The sequence below is a fragment of the Peromyscus eremicus genome, chromosome 14, assembly GCF_949786415.1.
Source record: "Peromyscus eremicus chromosome 14, PerEre_H2_v1, whole genome shotgun sequence".
Lineage (NCBI taxonomy): Eukaryota > Metazoa > Chordata > Mammalia > Rodentia > Cricetidae > Peromyscus > Peromyscus eremicus.
In genome coordinates, this window is record NC_081430.1 from 74,799,361 (window position 1) to 74,823,122 (window position 23,762).

Here is a 23,762-nt window from a genome sequence, read left to right on the forward strand (position 1 = left end):
GTGAATGCTCAGTCAGGGCCCAGTGTTCCCTTTGCTTTGGCTCCAGCCCCAGCCACGCAGTGCATCTTGGGACTATTCTCTTACCTGAGCTCCTCCCGCCTTGGGTCGACCCCTAGCATGGGTTTTTTCCTTCTTGTCGGGGCCTCCTTCAAGCTACCCTTGGACCATGGGGTGAAAGAAACTTCCTGAGCATAGACCTCTGGAGGAGGGCGTCCTTTCCCCTCCCTTGGTAGCTCCTCAGCAGTTGGCAATGCTACAGGTCTACTTAGGAGTAAGGGGGCCAGAGGAGGGAGCCTCGGAAGGCAGAATGGCACCAAGTACTTCTGCCCATGGCTGCCCTCTCTCCCCACGTTTTAAGGCCTGTTGCCTCCAGACTCTCTTAACTTCTGAGGGCCGGGTTCAGTGAAAGAAGAGTGACCTGGTTACGTCACTTCTCACCTCTGCCAGGAAGTCTGGGTCCATGTTCTTACACAAGAGGCCCAGCTGCTGCCACCACAATCAATGTTGTGAAGCGCTCTCCGCCTCTGTTCTAACCCTACCATCTAGGAGCGAGCCCTTCACAACCACTGTCGCCTTTTTCTAGACAGAGTTCACAGTGTCTGACCCCAGGACTTCCCCTGCTCTTCGGCATCCTCAAGCCTTGATCCCCGTCCTTAAATCCAGGAATCCAGGTGAAGAGGTCGTGTACTCACTGCACGGGAGGTAGAGAATCGAGGTGACTTGTCCCCGCCACCCCTCATCCTTGTCTTCTTCCCTGCTGTGCCCATCTCTGGACTCGGTTCCTCACAGAGGCCTGTGGGCAGCCGGGCAAGGCCAAAGCTCCAGCAAAAGGCAAAGGCCGAGGAGGCCAGCCCGGGCCTGAGGACCGCCAAGTAGTGTTTCCTTCCCACCTCAAGTGTTCTACTTTCCCAGGTCACTGGGGAGGCAGCCCATGGCACAAGGGGGGGGCTGTGGGGAGGGGGGAGGGAGAAGCACCCGTAGCCTTGGGCCCACCCCAGAGCAGGGTGGGTCATCCTCCCTGGGGCAGAGCCTGGATCCATTCCCTTAGGCCGAGTCAGGAGGGAAGGAGGGAGGGAGGGAGGGAAGGGGAGAAGAGCAGTAGCAGCCACTCAGCAGGACACACAGGCGAAGGAGGAGGGACGTGGATGTAAAATACACTGGAGGGAAGTGGGTGGAGAGGGAGTAGAAAGAAGAGAGAAGCAGAACACACGAGATGCACTAAGAAATGAGTCTTTAAGTGGCCTTGACTCCAGCCTTGACCATTGTCCCAGGAGCTTCCGGTGGTGAGATGGTCGCAGCACATTCTGGGATCACAGCCGGCCTGTGGCTGGGGAACAGGCTGAAGGTTACCGTAACTCCAGGATAGAGGGACTCGGGGCACAGGCTGCTCAGAGGCCACAGCAGAGCTGCTCACGGGGCCAGGCAGGGGAGTAGCAGCTACTGATTTTCAACAGGGTCATCAAATAAAAGGACACCAGTGGGCAAAGCCCAGGCTCCCCTGCTTCCACGGGCCTCCTGAGGGAGGGAGTTGCCGGGGGCGGGATTCCACACCCGGCCCTCAGCACCAGCAGGTCTTTGAAGAGTTCGCCGGGCCCTCGGGTTTGCCTTCCTCTTCCTCCAGCTCCGCCAGCGCTAACTCATTGCTGGCACGTGTTCGCAGACCATCCAGCTCTTTCCTGTGGGCCTGCAGCACCAGCTCCGTCAGCCGAGTGAAGGACTGGGAAGGCGAGGGGCACAAGTTAGTCCCCTGTCCTCTTCTCTGCTTCTGGTTACCCTTCAACTGCCCACGGCGGAAGGGGTCTCCCGTCTTATCTTGGCTCCTGTCTGCCCTCTCTTCCCATCCTCCCCCTCTTCTGGGCTCAGCCCCAGTCAGGGCAGCTGTCCCCAGCGTTCTTACCTCTTTAATGTTGAGGTTGGTGCAGGCACTTGTTTCGTAGAAGTCCATGCCATACTCCTTAGCCAGCTGCAAGACAAGGGCATTTCTGAAAGAGAGTCAGTGAGGGAAGGGAGGCCCGTACCACGTGGTACGCGCTTCTGCCGTGGCACTCTTGATGCATTGACATGATGCATTGACATGATGATGCCTTGGATGGGAAACTGGGGGCCTTTTCTAAGACATAGGCTGGGACAAGCTATTCCACCAATACACCCATCTCATCCAAGTCTACACACACACACACACACACACACACACACACACACACACACACACACACAAACACACCACTACATCAGGACACAAAGACAACAGCATATGGCATAAACATGAGAAATACGGGCTTTGAGTGCAACCAAGGCAGTCTAGGTGCCAAGATGCCACCCAGGAGCTGTAAAACCCAGAACAAGTTTCTGTTACCATTCTCTCCAAGCCCCGGCGTCATCCTCTATTAAAGCGGAATGGTAGTGTCTACATCAAGGGCTACAGAATGATTAAACGGGCCGCACAGCTAAGAACACTTACCACAGTGCCCCGGGTGCAGTGCTCAATAAAAACCGGTTAGTCCTGTAGGGTCTGTCTCCACTTCCGCATTTTAATGACATTGTATTATTTGTTATGCTCCCCCCAAAAATCAATGTTATTTTAAGGACTAATGGAATGCTATTGACTGGAGAGGAAGAGAAGAACTCATGAGGCGCTCAGAGTGGGTGGATGACTCTTGCCTCAGCATATCAATCGTTCTGTTGTGTGGGAGTATGGTCTCCCTGCACACTTGGATATGCTTTGGCCCTCTCTGACCTATGGCTTGTCTCGTTGGGGACTCTCCAGTGTCACCCTTTCCAGGTATGTGGAGTCAGGAAGTCAGGGTGTGGAGTGGGTGGAGTGGGAGACCCCTCCCTTAGTGCGAAACATCAGCCGTGCACCGAGTCTGTTAGAGACGTCAGCAACTCGCTTCCTCGTCGCTATCACGGAGGTGATCCGAATCCTGTTTAAGGAGTCTTGGACCTGCTAGAGGTGCTACCTAAGAGGTCTTCCCCCCACCCCATGTGGACCCCCGGTCATTGTCCTGAGAACTAGAAAACAAACTCTCACACATGTCAGCTCCCCAGTGCTGGGTGTGTGAGGGGACTGGATGATGGTGAGTGCGCTCCTGGGTCCCTGCTCTTGGGACAGGCTCAGCAAGTACCACAGCAGCCCCAAAGAGTGAGCCTTCACGTACCTGCTGCCCCTGCTCTCTCCCCACCTGCCGTTTCTGCTCTTCGTCAGCCTTATTCCCTATGAGGATCTTCTGGACTCCTTCTGGTGCATACTAAGGACAAATGGAGACAGACCCAAGTGAGTGCTCCTCTTCCTTCCCATGGAGACAAACCTAAGTGAGTGCTCCTCTTCGTTCCCTGCTCCCCCATACAGCCTCCTCTGGCCTCCAAACCACCAAGTTCAAGAATCCTAGGGACAGCAGGCTGACTGGGTACAGACAGCAGCAGGCTCCCAGGGTACAGGACCCCCTACACCCCCTATCTGTGGTTTTGTTTTCCACAATTTCAATTGCCATCAGTTAGCCTTGATCTAAAAATATTAAATGCAAAATGCCAGAAATAAACAATCCGTAACTTTCGTTATAGAATATTGCGATTTTGCTATTATGGCTGTTGATTGGTTTTTACTATGTCTAACTTATATATTTTGTCCCAGGGATTCAAGACCAGGGAAAGCCAACATTTAAAGGGTTTGAACTATCTGTTCTTCTCAGCTTCTCTTGTGAGTCTGGGAACGGAGTGTCATGGAGACTCTTAACACCACAGCCACCCCGAGAATGTCACAGGGACAGTTTAGGGTAGAAGATGCTAAGACAGATGCCTCATTGGGTTGAACAAATGGTGTCTGAACTGCAGAGGACACTGGACTTTGTCTAGCCTTTACTTGACAGGTGACGGATTGGGGACCCAAGGAGCTGCAAATGACTTGCCAAGGCTCCACCATGTGCAGGAGCAGGTCTAGCAGCCCAGACCTGTAATTCCATCTGGACCTGAGGTAATTCCATCTGGACCTGAGGTTTTGAGAATGAAGCTGCCCATGAGGCAGTCTTGGGACTAATGCTTATCCAAGAAAGACATGGCTATGGGAGCCTAGCAGGGTACAGTGCATATATAAGGATATGGAAGGTTTGGCTTTTTCCATGCCACTTACCCAAAGGTCTCTATCCGAAGTTGTAACCTTTTGCCAACCCTGAGAGCTTGTTTTTACCCCAAGGCCCCTGTTTTGCCTTTCCTTAAGGTACCCTTCCCCCATCCCATCAGTGTGGCGGTATCTCCTACCTCATCCACGTCACTGACCCACTTCATGATGTGCTGGTAAGAGCGCTCACTGCTAATGTCATAGACTAAAAATATTCCCTGAGGAAGAGAGGAAAAAAGAGTGAGACTAGACGCAGTAGAATGTACAGTCATGGGGCCAGACTGGTGGTCCTTATATGTTCAGCCCACTCTCCCTGTCTGCAGTGAGGACCCCTCAGCATGGAATTCTTAGACAGGAAGGCATTGCATGATTTGACCTGGGTCTGTGGCTTAGGGTAAAGGGTCGAGAGTGGAGATTGTGTGTGAGGGTGAAGAACCCCGCTTCAGTAAGTGCTCTGTGGGTAACTGAGGAACACATAGGGAAAGACAGAGTTTCCCCAGCAGGCTATCTGGGGGCCCTACTTCAGGGTTCAGTGACACGGGCATCTCAAACACCCAGTGCTAGAAGTGTGGACAGCAGCTTCCCAGCTCTAACCCTGAAACGGTGGCTCACCTGGGCCCGCCGATAGTACTGTTTTGTGATGGTCTGGTACCTCTCCTGTCCTGCTGTGTCCCTGCAAGAGAAAGCCAATCCCTTAGAGAAGGGACCATGCAGAGAGAAGATGAGGGAATAGCAGGAGCTAGGAGCCCCTGTACCCTAGGAGGAAAAGCTGGGGGATTTGAGGGTGAAAACTTAGTACTTCTCTAATCTGTGTGAGTATCCAAACACACCTGAGTCTGTAGTGAGAGGTCTGGATCTCAGTATGGGCACAGGCAAGGCCTGCGGGGACTCAGCCTCTTCTCAGGACCTACAACCTGACTGAGCCTTAGACAGCTCTCCAGAACTCAGCCACTATGGCCATGCTTGGCCAGATGGGAGGATCTGTCACACACCCAGTGCCCAGGGCATCGCTAAAGGCAGTTCCCATGGCATTCTAGGATTGGGAGGTAGCACCATAAACTCTAAGGGCTTCCAAGACCTTTAGGCCAGAAAGCCACAGCAGCCCCTGGTGGCCAATAGTGGAAACTGCACCATGCAGCACTGAGGCACTCTGAAAAAAAAAAAAAAAACCAGTCTGAATCTAAGCCAGGGAGTGATGCTTTCAGCCTTCCAGGTTTAGTCACAGTGGGACAGCTCCAGAGGAAAGCCCGATTCAGAGATAAGCCCACGGCACTTATTTTCCTAGCTCCTAATTCCTGCCCTTCGGTGACTTCTCATCCGTCCCATAGTTTGCTCAGGTTCGTAGAACAAGGGATAGGGGTTTCTGATCTCACTCTTCACTGAGATATCTCCCCAGTTATCCCAGATGAAGCTTAAGAGGATTTTACAAATGCCGGCAGCTCAGAGTCCTCCCTCTTCTACCCGCCTCCTCCTCCTGCCCAACTCACCAAATCTGTATCCGAACTTTGATGCCGTCCACTTCGATGGTCTTCATCTTAAAGTCGACACCTGGAGAGAGCAAGCACGTCAGGAAGGGTTCCCTCAAAGACGGCCCGGGACACCCACGTGGAAGGGGTTTCACTTTGGCTTCATGTGACCAAGAGGCGCCCTGAAGCGCGCACCTTCTCTAACGTTTTAACGCTAAACTGACCCTAAAGAGGCGCCTAGAGCTTTGGATGGGGTGTTCATTCAATTCATAGCTCCCATTTCCTCAGGAGTAAAGAGTGGAAACGTCACAAATTATCTTCCGATTGCTGAGAAGACCCAGAGAGACACAGCGCTGGCCCGGACACTCCACTGCAGCCATCATTGACCCGGGGCAGTGCGCAATCTGTATGTAGCAGGTGCGCAAAGTCTGTCCGTCAGCGGATGGAAGGAAGTGGCAGGAAGGCCCAGGAAACCCACAGTTCTCAGGTTCCTCGGCCCAAGGCTCTGAAGAGCTAACTGCCGGTCCCAGCAGATCGAAGGACCCAGAGCAGAGACATCTGAGGAAATCTACAGTAAGAGAAGTCAGCACCATCAGCAGCAGCTGTGCGTGCTGACAGGCCAAGGAGAGATGCTTGGATCACCATGCCTTTTCCCAGCCCCAACTGTGCCCAGGCACTGTGCCCGGTGATTCAAGAGCTGGGTCTAATGGAGTAATCGACGGGTCCGTGTATTTTCTGAAAGCAGGTCACAGGGTATCATAATCCAAAGTCTTCAGCTGGGGAACAAGGGAAAGGTGCGGCTGTGGACCATCCATCATCAGCTGCATAGTAGGCCCAGAAAGTCTCAAGGGTGCCAGCATCTCCAACACCACCACCATTCTACTGCTACTCATGGGCTTTGCCAAGCAGGAAAGCACGTTCCCTTATCTCTCCTGTCCCCAGCTTCCACCAATACAGACATCACAGTCAGCCTGTTGCCTCCCACCACCAAGAGCAATCATCGTTTAATTAGAAGGGAGAAAAGGCTTTGGGATGGAAGACCTGAACTAAATCAAGTCGGTCAGATGTGAATCATTTGTCGCCTGCCTGAGCTGATTCATACCTACCCAGCTGTACTTTTCCAAATGGCATTCGTCCCTACGTAAAGAGAAAGGGTGACAAAGAGGAAGAGGATGAAAGGAGAGGGACACCTGGTCCTGGTGGGAGGCAGCAGCCTGCTTCCTTGGACAAACAGTTATAAGGAATTGGCTTCTCCTCAGAACCTGACCTAGGAGGTAATCAAGAAGTTCTTGTTATTTCAAAGTATGGTACCTTCTTCCAAGAAGGAACAGAAAATTTTCCTTATAATAAACCTTACTCACCCTCATAGCCTAGACAAGAACATGCCTTGTTCATAGTAGTCCCAGGAGAGAAGGGAGGTAGACGCTTTTATTGCCTCTATTCCTGAACATCTATGAAAACTTCCTTTGTGCCCTGCACAAGGTCTCGGTCTCAGAGTGTGCATAGCAACAATAACACATGGTCCCTTCCCTTACAGGGGTGAGTAGGAAGGAAACACAGGCCCAGATGCAACCTGCCTGAGGTTGGCACAGCATGGATCAAGTTTCCAATAGTCTTGTTTGACGCTGGAATGGTGCTACCCCCTGGACTGCTTCTTGAGGGAGTGAGGGAGTCATGTGTTAGCATGTGAACTCCACATGGAAGAGGTGATGGTTAATATTGTCCACTTGACAGGATCTAGATCCACAAGCCTCTAGGAGTGCCTGTGAGGGAGTCTCTAGATTCTGTCAACTGAGGTAGGATGAGTCACCCCAAATGTGGGTGATGCCGTTTCAGGGTTTGGGGTCCTAAGCTGAATAAATATGAGAAGGCAAGCGTTTCAGGGTTTGGGGTCCTAAGCTGAATAAATATGAGAAGGCAAGCAGAAGCGTTCATCTCCTTCTGCTTCCTGCCTGTAGATGTCACATGATTCCTGTCAGTGCCAAAAACGTAAACTGAAAGCGAAGTCTTCACTGTGTTTCATGTCCTGCTTTCCTGTGAGTCCTTGAAAGGAAGGGCTCCACTGAAAGGGAGCCCACTTGTCACATCCTGTGCGACTGTCCTCACGTTGACTGTCAACAGAATGCCTCTCTACAGCCTACCTCTCAGGCCTACCATCTCTCTTCCTTCCTCAAAGAAGAGTCCTCCATCCTCTCTCTGTCTCTCAGTGGTCCACCCTCCTGCTCATCCTAACACAAGCTCCTCCATGTTGCTGCTTTTGCATCTCTTAGGAAGAAGGGATATTCTCCATCTACCTCCACCCCAGGGTTTGCTCCTGTCCGGCCTCTCTAAGGCAGTGTTAAGATGCACACAGATTTGAATTCAGAAGGTGTGAGATGAAGCCTGAGGAGTTGTAGCAAGCCTCGGGGTCTATGTACCTTCATCAGCAAGCTCTTAGGACAACAGGCCCCAAAGTGTATTCCAGGACTTGCAGCCTTAGCATAGCATCATCTTGGACTTTGAAAGGCAGGTGCCTGGGTCCTACCTCAGACTTGGAGAATCAGAACCCCAGAGACGTGAGGCCCAGCAGTCTGTTTCAACCAGCTCCCAGGAGATTCCCATACGTCTTAAGTTTGCCAGCCATGTGGCTCAAAAGCTTTGCACCTGAACCATCAAGGAAGGCTGCACGGGCAGTCTCTCTCTCTCTCAGTGTGTACTTTGCAGAACCTTGGCTAAATTTAGAATTACCCAGAGACGTTTTCTCTTTTCACTTTAATGCAGCTATCTTAAAACATGAACAATAAAAATTAAGGAAAAAGAGCCGGGCGGTGGTGGCGCACACCTTTAATCCCAGCACTCGGGAGGCAGTGGATCTCTGTGAGTTTGAGAGCAGCCTGATCTACAGCACGAGTTCCAGGACAGGCTCCAAAGCTACACAGAAAAACCTTGTCTCAAAAAGCTCCCCACCCCCAAATAAATAAATAAGTAAAATACCCCCAAAAAACATAAGGAAAAGAAAGAAAAAGAAATATAGGTACCTTGACTGGCCTAAAATCTACTAAGTCATACTTCAAATAAGACCTGGAAGCTGTGTTTTCAACAGCACTGTGTAGAGCAGTGGTTCTCAACCTTCCTAACGCTGTGACCCTTTAATACAGTTCCTCATGGTGTGGGGACCCCCAACTACAAAATTATTTTCATTGCTACTTCATAACTGTAATTTTGCTACTGTTATGAATCGTAATGTAAGGATCTGTGCTTTCCCAATGGTCTTAGGTGACCCCTGTGAAAGGGTCATTTGACTCCCAAAGGGTGGGAGACCCACAGGTTGAGAAGCACTGGTGTAGAGTATGACAGGAAGTTAGCTAGAGGGAAGTCTGAGAACATAATGTAGGGGAAGAGACATTACTTAGCCCTGGAGTCAGAAAGACTGGGGCCTGAATCCCGAGTTGGGCACTTAATGTATGACAATAGGAAAGTCCTTTCTCCCAGTTTCCCCTTTCTTACCTGTGGAATGAGAACACCACTTGCCTCCAGAGGGTTGCCGTGGGGCATCACTAAACAATGAGTGGATACCACCTAACTCACTGCAGTGCCTCTTCCCACTGTGGCTCTAATGAGAACGTTCCCCACAGGCTCAGATGTTCGAATGCTTGTTTCCCACTTGGTGGTACTGTTGGGGTAGCCTTAGGAGGCGTGGCCTTGTTGCAAGAAATATGCCATTTGGTGTGGGCGTGAAGGTTTCAAGGCCCGACGCCATTACCAGTGAGCCCTCTCTCTGCTTCCTGCTTGCAGTTCAAGATGTGAGCCCCCAGCTTCTGCTCCAGCCACCCGTCTGCTACTTACCGTGATGGACTCCTGTCCCTCCGGAACCATCAGCTAAATAAACCCTTCTGTCTATAAGGTGTGTGGGTCGCGGTATTTGATCACAGCAACAGAAAAGTTACTGAACCGTCTACCTTCCCTCTACAAACAAGGCTCCTGGAAGCTCTGGGACTGTAAACCTGAGAACCCAACACAGAAGAGATTTCACCATCAAGAGCCTCTCCAGTTGGCAGCACGGACCTCATGAGGGAGTTTTGAGACGCAAATTCTCAGGGCCCAGACCCGTCAAATCTTATGTGTGCTGAACTAGCCAATCCTCAGGCAGGACCACACCCAAGGTTCTTAATAACACTTGTCTTTATGAAAAATGTCTCTTAGCTACAGAATCCCAGGGAAGCACGTAGGTGTGGAGCTTGCTATTGTAAGGCACAGAGAGACCAATCTATTCATGCCCCCATGTCCTATAGCTGAGTCAGAACTGGAAAAACCTGTCTCTTGAAGTCTGCCTAGGCTGCTCTTGACTCCAACTCTTTGAGGCTGAGGGATCAGGTTGCTTCTTCATTTACACTTACTCGGATAGTGTGCGACACTCAGAAGTGAGGAGCGGGCATGCACATGCATGGAGCAAGTCCATTGCTATGATCTGAGCATTCACACTCCCCTCCTAGTCACTTGCTGAAATGCAGTGATGTCGGGAGACGGCCTTGGCAAGGTAACTAGATCATATGGACAAGGGCCCTCATAACTGAGATTAGTGTCCTTATAAAAGAGACCTCAGAGTGGTGCATGCCTTTAATCCCAGCACTGGGGAGGCAGAGGTAGGTGGACGAAGGACAAGTTTGAAGTCAGCCTGGTCTACATAGTGAGCTCTGGGTCAGTCAAGTCTACACGAACACAAAACAATACCATGACAATAAAATAAATTTTAAAATAATAAAAGAGACCCTGGGGAGTGTGTTAGCCTCTTTGGCCTTCCGCCATAGGAGAACAAAGCTAGAAGGGGCCATCTTTGTAGCAGAGCGCGTCCTCAGCAGACAGTGAATCTGCTCACACCTTGATTTTAGACTTCCCAGTCCCCTGAACTATACATTTCTGTTGTTTATAAAGTGCTGGTCAAGCTGGGTGGTGGTGGTGCACGTCCTTAATCCCAGTACTGGGGAGGCGGAGGCAGGGGGATCTCCGAGTTCGAGGCCAGCCTGGTCTACTACAGAGCAAATTCCAGGACAGTCAGGGCTACACAGAGAAACTCTGTCTCAAAAAGACCGAAAGAAATAAATAAATTACCAGTCAAAGGTTCTTTGTTATTGCACCCCTCATTAACATCCACTATAGTATCTTCAGGGAACCCTTTGTTCTTTGAGATAGTTAATGATGCCAATAATTCATCAGCCTGACTGAAACACTTCTGTGTCCCTAAATGATAGGTTACGGCCGTGTAAAGAAACAAACCACCTCTGCCGAGATCCAGCCCAAGTTTTGGGAACCCTGGGAGAAGAGAATCAGGCAGATGGGGCTTCTCCCAACCCGTTATTCAAAAACCAAGCCAGCTGCTGTCCATGGTGGTGCCTGTCACAGCCAGCGTCCTTTCTGGTTAAAGCTGCGGATCCATAGCCTCTGCTCAAGGAGTGAGGTTGGGGTGCACTGTGCTCTTTGTGGAGAGGTAGCTCCTGACTGAACCGCTGGTGGGGTCGTCAACAGGGCAGGGAGGGGTAGCTAACTAACTTTGGGCCAACTCCCTCCAAACCAGCACAGTAACACACACACACTTGTAGTCCCAGCTACTCGGGAAGCTGAGGCAGGAGAATTGCTTGAGCTCAGGAGTTGCAGGCCGGTGGAGACAACACCACTCTTGAGACATCTCTTTGAAAGAAAGAAGCCAGCCAGCTTCCTCCCGATGAAGCAGAAGGCTTCTCCAGGTCATCTCAGGAGGAATACGGGCCAAAGGCTGCTAGAGAGGAGCAGAGCTGCATCGGGAACACACTGGCTGGAGCTGGGGTTGGCGGTGCTATATCATGGGATTGCGGTCAGCTCCGACCAGGCTCCGAGTTCAGCCTGAGCGTCTGCATAGCCATGCCACTTTGCTTAGTGATATCTGCGAGTGTCTCGGGACTTCCAAAGGAGTCACAGCCTGTGACTGTTCACTGCTGTCTAACGGCTTCCCACGCTGGTAGGCAATGCTTCCACCATGGCATTTGTAAGACAAGTTAAAAAAAACAATGTTCCCTACCTTTCCTTGCCTCCTACGGCTGCCTTCAAGCCCTATCTAGACAGAAAGCACCTAAGGGCCAGAGAACACACTTTGTGTTTAAGACTTTTTGTCCTTACGGTAGTTGATTGCTTCGTTCTTTAAGTCTTTTGCCTGTGTTTCAGCACGGTACTGGGAATAAAGCCCATGTCCCAGAGATCATAACGAAGGGCACGTATGCACCCGTGACTCAAGAACAGAGGCATGTTTCCTGCCATCTAACAATGCCAGGCATAGGGTGACTGTGGACGGTGCTGCCCTCACCACGGGGCTGTGACCTAGGGAACCTCAGGCCTCCTCCCTTCCTGCTGGGGCCTGGCTGCATGGCCTCTAGCCCTGTCGCATCCGTCTACCACAGTACCTCCCAGAGACTGCCAGGCCAGAGTGCGGTGATAGATAGTACAGCCATCAGAGACTGGAAAGACAGCCGAGGCTCTTCTCTGGGCACCTGCGTCTGAGGTGACACAAGGACAGGACAAGAGACAAGGCCTGGTGCTCACTTGGTTCCAAAAACAATCCTAACGGCTTGCGGGCTCTCCTGTCCAGCAGTGACGATGAAGACTGTAGAAGGAAAGCAGCAGGGCCCGGCAGTGGTGGCGCATGCCTTTGATCCCAGCTCTCAGGAGGCAGAGGCAGGTGGATCTCTGAGTTTGAGGCCAGCCTGGGCTACAGAGAGAGATCCAGGACAGGTACCAAAGCTACACAGAGAAACCCTGTCTCGAAAACAAAACAAAACAAAACAAAAAAAGAAAAGAAAAGAAAGAAAGCAACAGGACTTATCCGGGACTCTCCCCACCCACTGCTGAAGTTGACAAGGGCAGCCCTCAGAAACGTGTGCAAGGACTGCATTAAGAACACAATGTGGGGGTCAAAGTTCATTTTCCAGTTCCGCTCTCCTCACTAGTTATCGTGTGGTCACGGGAGTGCTGGTTAATCTCTCTAGACCTTGGGCTTCCTCACCTGTTCAGTGGAGGAGGACAATCCCAGTGTCAGAAGATTCCTGGGAAGAGCATGAGATAACCTATACAACCCTAACAGGATCCGGCATGGGGCTTTATGAAATGCTGGCTGAGGACCTTACCAATCTCCTCTGGAGAAGGAGAGCGGCAACTGTCCTGGTTAGTCTGTTTGCTTTTCAACTTGACACAACCCAGAGTCACCTGGGAAGAGAGAACCTCGGTTGAGATTTGCCTTGTTCAGACTGTCCTGTGGCCATGTCTGTAAAAAACTGTTTTAACTGGTGGTAGATATGGGAGGACCCAGCCCACCGTGGGCAAGTGGGCCCAGGCTGTATAAGAAAGCTAACTGGGCATGAACCAGTGAGCCAATCAGTAAGCGACATTCCTCCATGATTCTGTTTCAGTACCTGCTTGAGTGCTTGCCCTGATTCCCCTCAGTGATGGATTGTGACCTGGAAGTGTAAGCCACGTAAACCCTTTCCTCCCCCAAGTTGCTTTTGGTTAGTGTTTCATCACAGTAACAGAAAGCAAACCAGACATAAACAAAGAGTTATAGCCCGGTCAATGGAAAGAACTCCAGGAAGCTGGAAAAAGAAAAAGGAAAGCAGAGCAGAGCTCTAGGCAAAGCAAAAAATGCAAAGACCACCAACCGTGGAACCCAGGGGGTCCCCAGAGTCTGACAAAGCTAAGCTGTGCCTGTGGGTATCAGTAATTGCCTCCCTCTGGCCGGCACCTCATGGGTTAATATAGGTGCCCCCTTGCCTGTCTACCAGTGCCACAGGCTTGAGTGGAAACAGGGCTGTTTCTGGATGCCGAATGTTATCACCATGATCAACCGTAGCCTAAAGGACCAGCGGCGTGACCTGAGCCTTTTCATTAGCAATGAGACGCCACAAAGGAACAATTTAATACAACTGAAACCCAAGGCAGACACCCAATCTCTGGGGCCACGCCGGCTCCAGTTACCCAGCGTCAGTCCCGTGCATGCCCTCGCTCTCCACCCTGGCATGAAACTGGCGTGTGCTGGGCATGTGCAGTTCCTACAGGTTGTATCAGGAGGTCACTTCCAAACAGGTCGCCCTGATCAACACTGAAACAGGCTTTAGGTAGAGGCAGACTCAGTGGAGGTGGCTGGCTGACGCCATACAGGCATCCTAGTAATCCACATTTCAAAACTCCTTCTCAGCCCAGCAGTGGTGGCACACACCTTTGCCTTTAATCCCAGCACTCAGGAGGCAGAAGCAGGTGGATCTCTGTGAGTTCAAGGCCAGCCTGGTCTACAAAGCCAGTTCCAGGACAGCCAGGGCTGTTACACAGAGAAAACCTGTCTCCAAAAAAAACCGAAAACATCGAACCAAATCAAACAAACAAACAAAAACCCAAAACCTCCTTCTGAGCAAAAAAACTCCCCAGGAGACTAATAATGCCACCCCCATAAGTGAGGGGCATGTGAGAGCAAGAATAACCCACAGGAGCCGGGCGGTGGTGGCGCACGCCTTTAATCCCAGTACTCGGGAGGCAGAGCCAGGCGGATCTCTGTGATTTCTAGGCCAGCCTGGGCTACCAAGTGAGTCCCAGGAAAGGCGCAAAGCTACACAGAGAAACCTTGTCTCGAAAAACCAAAAAAAAAAAAAAAAAAAAAGAATAACCCACAGGGAGAGCTCAGAGGCTGAGACAAGAGAGGATTCAAGACAAAGGCCCTCCAGGGAAAGGGTGAGGGCATTGTGTCCCAACCTGTCCCTTGCATCCCTCTGCTTCTGTCTGGCGACCCTTACCTCACTCTGTCCAGGACCACATGCTGACTGACTTTCTCCTCTGTGGAACTGCAGATCGTCCCTCACTCTGGCTCTGCTCTGAGGAAAAGGTGCACACAGACCTCAAGGCAAATTCATTAGTCACCGTCACACCGCCTTCCTCTGGATGTGTCAGGAAGCAGAAGCATAAGAAGGTGCCCTGGTCTAGACAGAACCCTGATCCTCTGACTTACTCCCAGCCTGTGTTTTAACAGAGTCCTGGACTCGAAGGCTCCCATTCAGATGTCTATCCACCGAAAGTTCTGGAAGTCTCACAATGATACTCCGGCTGTTCTTTTTTAAAGCTCAAACACATGCACACACTTGTGCGTCCTCTAACACACACCAATAATAATTGATTAAATTTTTTATTACGTACTTATTTTGTGTGTGTGTATGAATACCCATGTGTGCCATGGTACACATGCATGAGTATGTGGTGTGTGTGTGTGTGTGTGTGTGTGTGTGTGTGAGTTGGAGGACACCTTACTGAAGTCAGTTCTCTCCTACCATGTGTCCCAGTGACCACCCTTGGTCAGCAGGCTTGGCAGCAGGTACCTTTGCCCACTGAGCCTTCTCACCTGCTATTAAAATTTTTTTTAAAGTAAAAAATTTAGAAAGGGGTGGTAGACCATGATCATAACTGGAGGCCTTTCCTTTCTCTCGAAAGCTTAAAGACTCAGTCTTTGGGAATCTCCGGCCTAGGGTCTATTATCAGGTAGTGGAAGTCTTCCTGTCAAACACTGACCCTCATGAAACTGGACCATATATGGTCCCAGGGCTTGAGTCCAAGAAACTTCTTACTCCAGGGCTCCCTGGCTGTTGACAAGGTCTAGCAAGGTCACTCCGGCAGCCTGGCTGAGCTGATGGGCATCATTTCACCCCTGGAATCCTGGTAACAAGCAACACTAACTTTAGAACACCAACCCTCACCCTTGTATAGCCCAGAGAACTCCGCTCACGTGGAGATCATGGGAGCCACTGCCTCCTTCTTTATATGTCTGATTTCTCCCATGGAACGAACGTACCTGAGCAAAAGAGCTGGAAGCTACTGCAAACAGCTCACCCCTTGCAGAAGTCTTCCTCGCTTCCTCTCACAGCCCTACACACGCCTGGCTACTGAGTTTCTCACTGTCTTCTGAGTCCCCCAAAGCGAATACTACCCTTTGGCTGTCCTGGGAAAGAGTCCTCTAGGAAAACGCATTCATTCATTCATGTGTTCAAGTAAACAGTTCATACACGCTTACTGTGTCAGGAGCTAAGCTCTCTGGAGTAGGCAGGGACCTACAGCCTGGAGCCCTGAGAGCACTCGTTCTACCAGAGTGGACGGACGGACGGACGGACGGACGGACGCTGAGGAAATCAGCCAATGCATGATTTCAGAGGGTAATGAGGGTCAAGAAGCCGGGTGGGTTAGAGGGAGAAAGAGACACAAACCGCTAAAGGCGGGCCGCTGAGAGGAGTTCTCTCAAGCCAGGTGGTATCCGGGTGGAGGTCTCAGTGTCAAGGCTGTACAACAGGGAGAGCTAAAGGATCAGGGATCCAGGCAGAAGAAGCAACAGGCCTCTGCAGGCAGGAGTATGTTTTGGTCCAACTCAAGCTCACATTCTTGGGAAAGAAAGAGAATAAGGAAGCTGGAGAGATGGCTCAGAGGTTAAGAGCACTGGCTGCTGTTCTTCCAGAGGTCCTGAGTTCAATTCCCAGCAACCACATGGTGGCTCACAACCATCTGTAATGAGATCTGGCACCCTCTCCTGGCCTGCAGACAGAACACTCACTGTATACATAATAAATAAATAAATCTTTTTTTAAAAAAAAAGAAAGAAAGAAAGAGAATAAGGGCTGACATTTTCCTGTCCTTGTCACAAAGTCGGAAAACATGCAAGACTCTGGCATCTGGTTGGGTCTCATGGGGACCCTCACACATGTGTGTGGGCACATGTATACTCACACACACACACACACACACACACACACACACAGAGAGAGAGAGAGAGAGAGAGAGAGAGAGAGAGGCTCTGACCCTAACCAATCCAGCCACAGTGGAAAGAAGACCTGGGCCTCCAGACACAGCCAAGAAAGGCTATAGTATGGTCCTTCTTCTGGTCCCAGCAAGCTAAGGAATCGCTTTCCACACTGCTTCCTCCAGCACCTTCCCCTGACCCCTGTCCCACGAGGAACTGACTTAGCCTTCAAGATCTACTCAAATGTCACTCCTGTGAAGCCGTATCCACCTGCACAAGAAGGGACTCCCTACTCCGTGAGTTCAAAGCATTAGGACCTTCCATCCTACCCCTGCCACACGGTAACATCCTGGTTGTTGGGAAGCCTGGCTCCCAATGACCCTGTGAGCTCCTGGAAGGCAGAGCAGCATCTTATGACTTCATCTTCTCTTTGCCTGGCAGAAAGGGAGATTCATTAAATAATATTCAACGAAGTTGAATACATGCAAGAAAAAAAAAATGAATGGGGAAGTGAGTGAATGAATATGTGAATGGATGCAGTGTCTGCCAGGAGCAAAGAACAGCCAAGAGACAATTTTAATCAAGCAAGAGCAGTCAGGGAATAGGCCACATTTCAAAGCCAATGGCTGGTCCTCTCTCTAGATCATGGTGCCCCGTCGCAGAGTTCTCAGGAAATCTCCATCGAAATGGCGATAAAAGGGTAACACTCAGACCCATCCTGCTGGTCCCCCTCTGGATTCCTCAGTCCTCAGTCCCAGACTTCCCTCAAGGGATGTGCAGAGGAAGCAGAGCCCTCTTTTGGGGCAGGGAAGGTCCCCTGCTCTTTGGCTTGCAGGAGACAGGTTCCCTTAGGTAGCCTTTGAGGGGATTTCTGGGATGGAGGGCCCGCCCAAAGCCAGTCTGGAAGAACTGAAAGGGAATGGTTCGAGTATGGCTCACCTGCGGGGGAGATGGCATCCCTAGTTGTCATACACATTTTTCTAAACGAGGGTGGATAATTAGCTCCTACCTCCCCAGCAGAAGGAATTAAATTCTTTGACTGAACTCACTGAGCAGGCATAAAAGCCAAGGAGAAGCCAGAGGTTTGTTCAGGAAAGTAGCAGTTTTATAGGGAAAACAGGCACAAGAATTAGACTACAGAAGTAGGCCCTCGGAGAAGACCTGGCACCCGGGATAGTAGGGTAACGGCCAAATATTGACTTTTGTGTTATAAACCTCATTACCAAATTGTCTGGTGCAGAGGAAGCAGGAGGACGAGGCAGAACTGGGAGTGCAGGGAGGCAAGAGAGAAATGGGGTGCTCAAAGCCGTGGGTGAGCCAGCAGATGTGTGCGTGTGGTACAGATGTGCAGATCAGCAGGACCTTCTGCGGGTCTCAGCTGTGTTTTCCCGGGGATGGTGTCCTTTGGGGAGAGGGTGGGAGGCTGGGTCTGTGCCTGTGTCCAAAGGAGAAAGGAACGGGGCGGAGAAATAGATGGCTGAGAGAGAGAGTGATGCCTGGTAGGGACCCCAGCCTGAGACAGAGCCATTGTTGTCCTCCTGGGCTACCCGACTCTGTTGTACACCCTTACTAACACTCTTCCTTTAGAGACACTGCCAGTACTAGAGCCGGGACTAGTGGAACAGAGGTCAAACACACTGAGCCTGCACCCCGGGATGTCACACAGCTCCCTGATTTCTCCCCACTCATTTCGCACTGCATCCCCAGCCCTAGCTAATGCCTGACACATCGTGGTTGGTTCAATAAACAGCGCCCGGAAGGGCCAGGGAAATAGCTCAGTCGGAAAAACACAGACCACACAAGCCTAGGGACCCGAGTTCAATCTCCGGCATCCAGGCAGAAGGCCGGGTGTGGCAGCGTATGCCTGGAATCCCAGTGCTGAAAAGGCAGAGACAGGTAGATTGGGCTCCCTGGCTAGCAAGCCCCGCTGAATCAGTGAAGCCCCAGGCCCTGAGGAGAGAGCCTTGCCTCAAAAACCAAGGTGGGCATTCTGAGGAATAACATCCGGGGTTGACCTCTGGCCTGCGTGGGTACCTGTACATACACTACACACACAAAATAGGTTCCGAATGATTGAGTCTGCGAGTGACGGGCAGGATGATGTCATAGCACATTACCGACTGTTTACTCATCCCCATAACATTCTTATGAGCTAGGAATAATAAGAGTGACAGCAGCTATGATTTTATGGAGGACTCTCCCAAGTGTGTTGGCTCTATTAACCTCTGTAATCTCCCAGGCAACCATTAAGAAAGGTTCTTCTGCTTAGACCTGCAGAACTAAGAGCTGGGATCAAGTGAATATTTGAAGGACTCGGGGCAGGCAAGGCAACGAGACTGTGCAGGTTATTGCCTGCGCCTTTTCCATTCCACCAAGAGCTTTTTATCTCCCTTTCTTTCTGCAAGGCCTGGGGGAACAGAGTAGAGGGAGATGGGTCTCCGGCTGCCCTAGATCCGCTAAAATCCGACAAAGCCGCGGAGCACAAAGACCCTTCCCTGTCTCACTGGCTTTGTCGGTCTAGAAACCTGCAGATCCCGGGGCTGCAGCACCCAAACATTTGCCCAGCGTCGGTCAGGTCACTCAGGGCCAGGCTCAGATCTAGCGATCCTGGTTCTTCCTCCCGTAGAAGACTTCCAAGTCACCACCAGTACCTGCCTTAGGCAGTCAGATCCAGTTCCAGTTAACTTCTTAAGGCGGGTGGCTGCAGCAAGAGAAAACAGCCCCGAGTGGAAGCCGCTGGACCGGTCCAACCAGACAGAAGCCGCAGCCTCTCCTCACTCAAAACGGGGAGAAGCCTGAGGATGGCTTTTCAAACAAAAGGTCCAGAAGGAGCAAGGAAGCAAGCCCTGGGAAACCCCCACACGCTGGCAGTACACCCCAGTCTGATCACCAGAAAGAGGATGCCTGAACACAGACATCCACAGATGAGGGCTCCCTGCTGGACTAGACAGCACAGGTCACATGATGCTCTAAGTGCCAGGCTGATGGTTGGGGGTACTTCCTATTCAAGAGAAGAAACCAGATCATACAGGTGAAGGTGCAGGCAGCTGCTTGGTCCCAGAGGAGTGGAGGAGAGCTGAGCGACTCCTCCTAACTGCAGCCCCAGCACACCCTGGATGGGCCTTCAGGTCCTCACCTCCCCCAGATAATGTCTTCCTCTTAATTTTTTTTTTTTTTTTTTTTGGTGTTTTGAGACAGGGTTTCTTTGTGTAGCCCTGGCTATCCTGCAACTAGCTCTGTAGACCAGGCTAGCCTCGAATTCATAGAGATCTGCCTGCCTCTGCCTCCTGAGTGCTGGGCTCACAGCTCCAGATAACATCTTCAGTATTTTGCTTTTTTTTTTTTTTTTTTTAAAAAAAAAGCACTTTTCTCATATTGCTAGACCCTTGATGGCCTCTGCTAATCTGGCCCTATATTTACTGGAGATGATGCTTAGCCTTGCACCAAGAGAGGCATATGCTTTGGCTTCACTCTCAAATCACTTAAGGTTTAGGAGACAGAGCAGAACAGAGGAATGTTCTCTCTCCTAAAAACTCCCTTCTGCTGCAGCCAGACTGCCCAGAGTCCCATGGACACCCACTCACTTCGCACCTCTGTTATCTGTGCTCACGGTGTTCCATCTGCTCCCTTCCACTGCAGGAACCCACCCACAGGCAACCCACACTGCAGCGCCCAGCTTCAGCCTTCCTGCCTGATGGAACCCACAGGGACCACTCCCTTTCTAACTTCCATTAGCTACAGTAGCTCTCATTGAGTCCAGCATCTCTCCTCAGCTGCCTCGGGCACATCTTTCAGGGAGAAGGACCACAAGACCTTTACTGGGAGCAGTGGTACACTGTCGTCCATCCCTTCCATCTGAAGAGTGCTTTACCAAGTACTTTCAGATGTTATCTCCCTTTGGCAATAGCTCTTTATTGCTCATGTCCGTGTCTTGCTTCCTCAACTAGATCAGAGACATCTATGGGCAGGAAAGAGTAGAGTCACTAAAGAGTAATGTCACTAAAATGCCTAGCATGGTCCTTCATGGGGATACTCCATTACATCACCAGATGGGATAGTCTTATCGGGAAACTGCAGGAACATTAAGGCTCTGGATGCTCTGCTCCCCACTAACCCTCACCTGGGAGCATGGCTGCAAGGAAAGAATGCGTGGTTACAGACCTAGCTTCAGGGTTGAAAGATGGAGAGGACATCGGTGCCTCAGTCTCCCCGGCTGGCTCTCTCACGGAATGTCTCGGGCTCTTATGTAGAATACACAGGAAATTATCAAAGAACCAGCCAAGGTGATATCAACAGGGGCCAAGAATCTGAACTCTTGTCTTAGCAGCAATCGGTGAACAGCTTTGTTTTCTCCATTCGTGAGACAAACGAAACAAATGAGGAACGATGCCTGCCTAGCTCAGTATCCGGTATGGAATCTCCCAAGCCTAGCATCCAGGGCACACACGTTTTCTTAATGGATACATTATGAATCTGAGCTGGCAACCCCCGTTTCCTCAGCTCTTTGTCTTCTGGCTGCCCCTTCCTTGGGAAACTTTCCAAATCACCTAAGGAAACAGCTTCTCTGGACCATCCAATTCTTTCCCTTCCATTGTAGTTAATGCTGGAAAGCGTGGCCAAGGTGGGCAGAAGCACAGGCCTTCCGTCAGCTGTAAATAAGAAAGCACTTAAGAAACCCGGTGGGGCAGATCTGAAGGGCTGGAGTGAAGGAAGACAGATTTCTTTGTCTTCTGTGGACTTCAGAATCCTAAGGCGTCTGTGCATCCTGTGGGAAGAGGTATCTGGCCATCTTCTGATGGCAGAGGACAAACTCCAGGAAGAGGTTCTAGGCCAATATACCAAGGCTGGGATAGGAGTACTACCGAAGCATACCAAACACCTCACTGGCTCACCACTGCCCCTGAAGTAGTGCACTCCAGAGGATTTCCGGGGAAGTCCTGTGCTCTATCTACGTTCTACCAGCTGGAAGAAGCCGGTTGAGGGAGGTTAGGAGGCAGAAAGACAAGGGTTGGTGGTTAGAGGTGTGGGGTGAGGGATGGTTCTCTTTCATGGAAAGCACAGCCTCTGCAGGGCCATTTGGTACTTCAGAAACAGAGATTCCTTCATTCCTCTGCTGAAGAAGGGGGCGTATGTCTCCTGGGGAAGGCCAACTCCTCACATACTAGGCAGGAGTCCTAAGGTCTTCAGTAGTGATGGGAACCAGTCAGACCCTCAAAGGGAAAACTCCAGGTCACTCTAGGACTTGTAACATGACTGCAGGGTGCCGACTACTGCTCTTCAGGCAAAACCCAGGCACACACACACACACACACACACACACACACACACACACACACACACACACCTTGGCTCTGCACTGCAGATAATTCAACAGCTCCTGGCCTCAGACCCTTGTCAAGGATAGTCAGGGCAAGTTTCCATAGAAGGAACCTGTTGCCCTTTGCCCCCGAGCCTGCAAGTTCTCTCATAGCCCATCTGGCTCCTCAGCCACTCCCTGCCTTACTCCCATGACTTTGCCCAACCCCTGCCTCATCCCTGAGGGCTCCAGAGAGGCAGGCAACCCTCTCTCAGGCACCACTCAGCCCCTGTCCCATCTCTCCAAAACGATTCTCATTCAAACAGTGATCCAACCCAAGCTCCCCGATCTCTTAGGAGCTGGCTTTGGTGCCCCGGAGAACTATGGACAAGTTTGTTCTCTGGCTCCGAGTGACTTGACGAGAGCAAAGCGCATGAGGAGACCCTAAGAGCTCGATAAGACGGACAAACAGCACTCAGCCAGTGTCACACTCCAGCTAAGTGCTTCGCAAGCATTCATTCATTTAATCTATACGACACCTCCGGAAGGTCTCGTTATTAGACCCATTCAACAGACGAGACACTGCAGCTCAGAAGTGTAAGTCATAGAGAGTCAAGGCTGTCCCCAAAGGAGGGCTCCGGGTATGTCTGAGGATGCTTACCTCTTACCTACCAGCATGGCTCTGCTCCTGGCTGCAACTACCCTCACCTTCTCTCTTGGCAAGGCGTGTGTGTTGGGGGAGGAGTGTGAAGAGGGGGAGAGGGACTCCCTAAGAGGAAGCTAAGAGCTGGAGCCCTCCCTGAAGGCAGCAAGATTCCTACTGGATGATCAGGCAGCTGGCAGGTAGTTCTGCCAGGAGCCATGAGGAGGCTACTTCAGAGGCGACCAAGTCCGGTAACCCTGGAATCAGATACGGGTGGAGTGCCCTCAAGTCAGTCCCCCTGGTGGAGAGGGCCTTCCCTTGACCAGGAAGGAGAGACCACTGACTCACTCTCAAAATAGTGACCCTCCTGGCCTTGCCAGGGTGTCACCAGGCCTTTGTCTCGGTGTCCGGTATGTCCTCTCTACTTGCAGACCCCCTGGTCTACGTGAACATCCCCGATCTTCCTTCACCCTCCTCCTTCAAAACAGCCGCTAGCTTCCCCCGACATCCTCCTGCCTCTGCACCGCCACCGTTGTATCTCTGCCCTCCTCCAGGTAGGTGTCTTGTGGCTTTACCTTCACAACTGCCCTGGAAACTCGGTCCCTTTGATCAGTGTCCCCTCCTCTGCCCACTCCCATCCTGGCTCCACAGCGAATCACTCCCAAACTAAGGGTTACCTCAGTGACTTATTGACTGGTCTCCACCCCGACCCCCTTTTCCTCCTCTCTTCATCTGGAGCTGTGGTTATATCACTTCACTGGCAGTGAGTCTCCTGCCCCAGCTCGGGGTACTCTGGCCTACACCCGTCTCTGTCTCCTCAGGTTGGAGTGGAAGGCTCCCCAGCCAGAAGACTGAACTCCCACCCCTAATTCCTGGTTGCAGGCAGCATGTACCCCTCACCTGCAGGAACCGAGGTTCAGGGCCCCAGTCCGGGGACCTCTCACCCTTAGGTGTACTCCCTCTCCCTAGCCTCCCGCGCCACCCACCGTCTCTACCTTGAGGGGCGCACAATCCCTCCCGGGCTGGGGATGAAGAAGCAGCCACCGGGAAGGGAGGATGGGGCGCCCCCGGGCCACCGCCCCTTACCGATGGTGGAGATGTGCGAGGAGTGGAACTCGTTGTCGGTGAAGCGGCACAGCAGGCAGGTCTTGCCCACCCCGGAGTCCCCAATCAGCAGCAGCCGGAACAGCACATCGTACTGCTTCGCCATGGCAGGGACTCAAGGGGGCCCGCGGGTGGGTGGTGGGCGGGCGGCGGCGGGCTCAGCCCCGCTCAGCCTCTGCCATCGCGGCCGGTGGCAAGAAAGAAGCGGCCCGGCCCCGGCGCTGGCCTCGCCCGCTCGCTCGCTGGAGCGGGGAAGCGCGGCTGCGGCGGGAGCGCGGCGCCGGGAAGCTCGCGCCGGCGGGAGGTGGGAGGGGACAGCCGCCGCTGCCGCCCCTGTCCGGCCCTCCTCCCGTCCCCTGCGCCGCCGCCGCCGC

At 51.8% G+C, this 23,762-nt stretch overlaps 1 protein-coding gene across 1 annotated transcript; it reads right to left on the minus strand.

Annotated features, from left to right (window-relative positions):
- Window positions 1–520: 520 nt before the first annotated feature.
- Window positions 521–23,521, minus strand: Rab15 (RAB15, member RAS oncogene family). Its single transcript, XM_059279270.1, has 7 exons — window positions 23,371–23,521; window positions 5,602–5,662; window positions 4,727–4,787; window positions 4,255–4,332; window positions 3,159–3,248; window positions 1,898–1,963; window positions 521–1,717 (listed from the first exon to the last, which is right to left on the minus strand). The coding sequence occupies exons 1-7, from the start codon at window positions 23,492–23,494 to the stop codon at window positions 1,559–1,561; spliced, it is 639 nt and encodes a 212-aa protein (XP_059135253.1). The 5' UTR covers window positions 23,495–23,521; the 3' UTR covers window positions 521–1,558.
- Window positions 23,522–23,762: the final 241 nt, after the last annotated feature.

Bases quoted from the DNA above. Each gene is read 5' to 3' on its own strand.
- Rab15 (XM_059279270.1), bottom strand. From the start codon at position 23,494: ATGGCGAAGCAGTACGATGTGCTGTTCCGGCTGCTGCTGATTGGGGAC. The intron at 4,333-4,726 runs GTGAGCCACCGT...TCTCTTCCTCAG, and splicing joins AGTACTATCGGCGGGCCCAG to GGAATATTTTTAGTCTATGA. The intron at 1,964-3,158 runs GTACGTGAAGGC...CTTGTCTTGCAG, and splicing joins GGAGAGAGCAGGGGCAGCAG to CTGGCTAAGGAGTATGGCAT.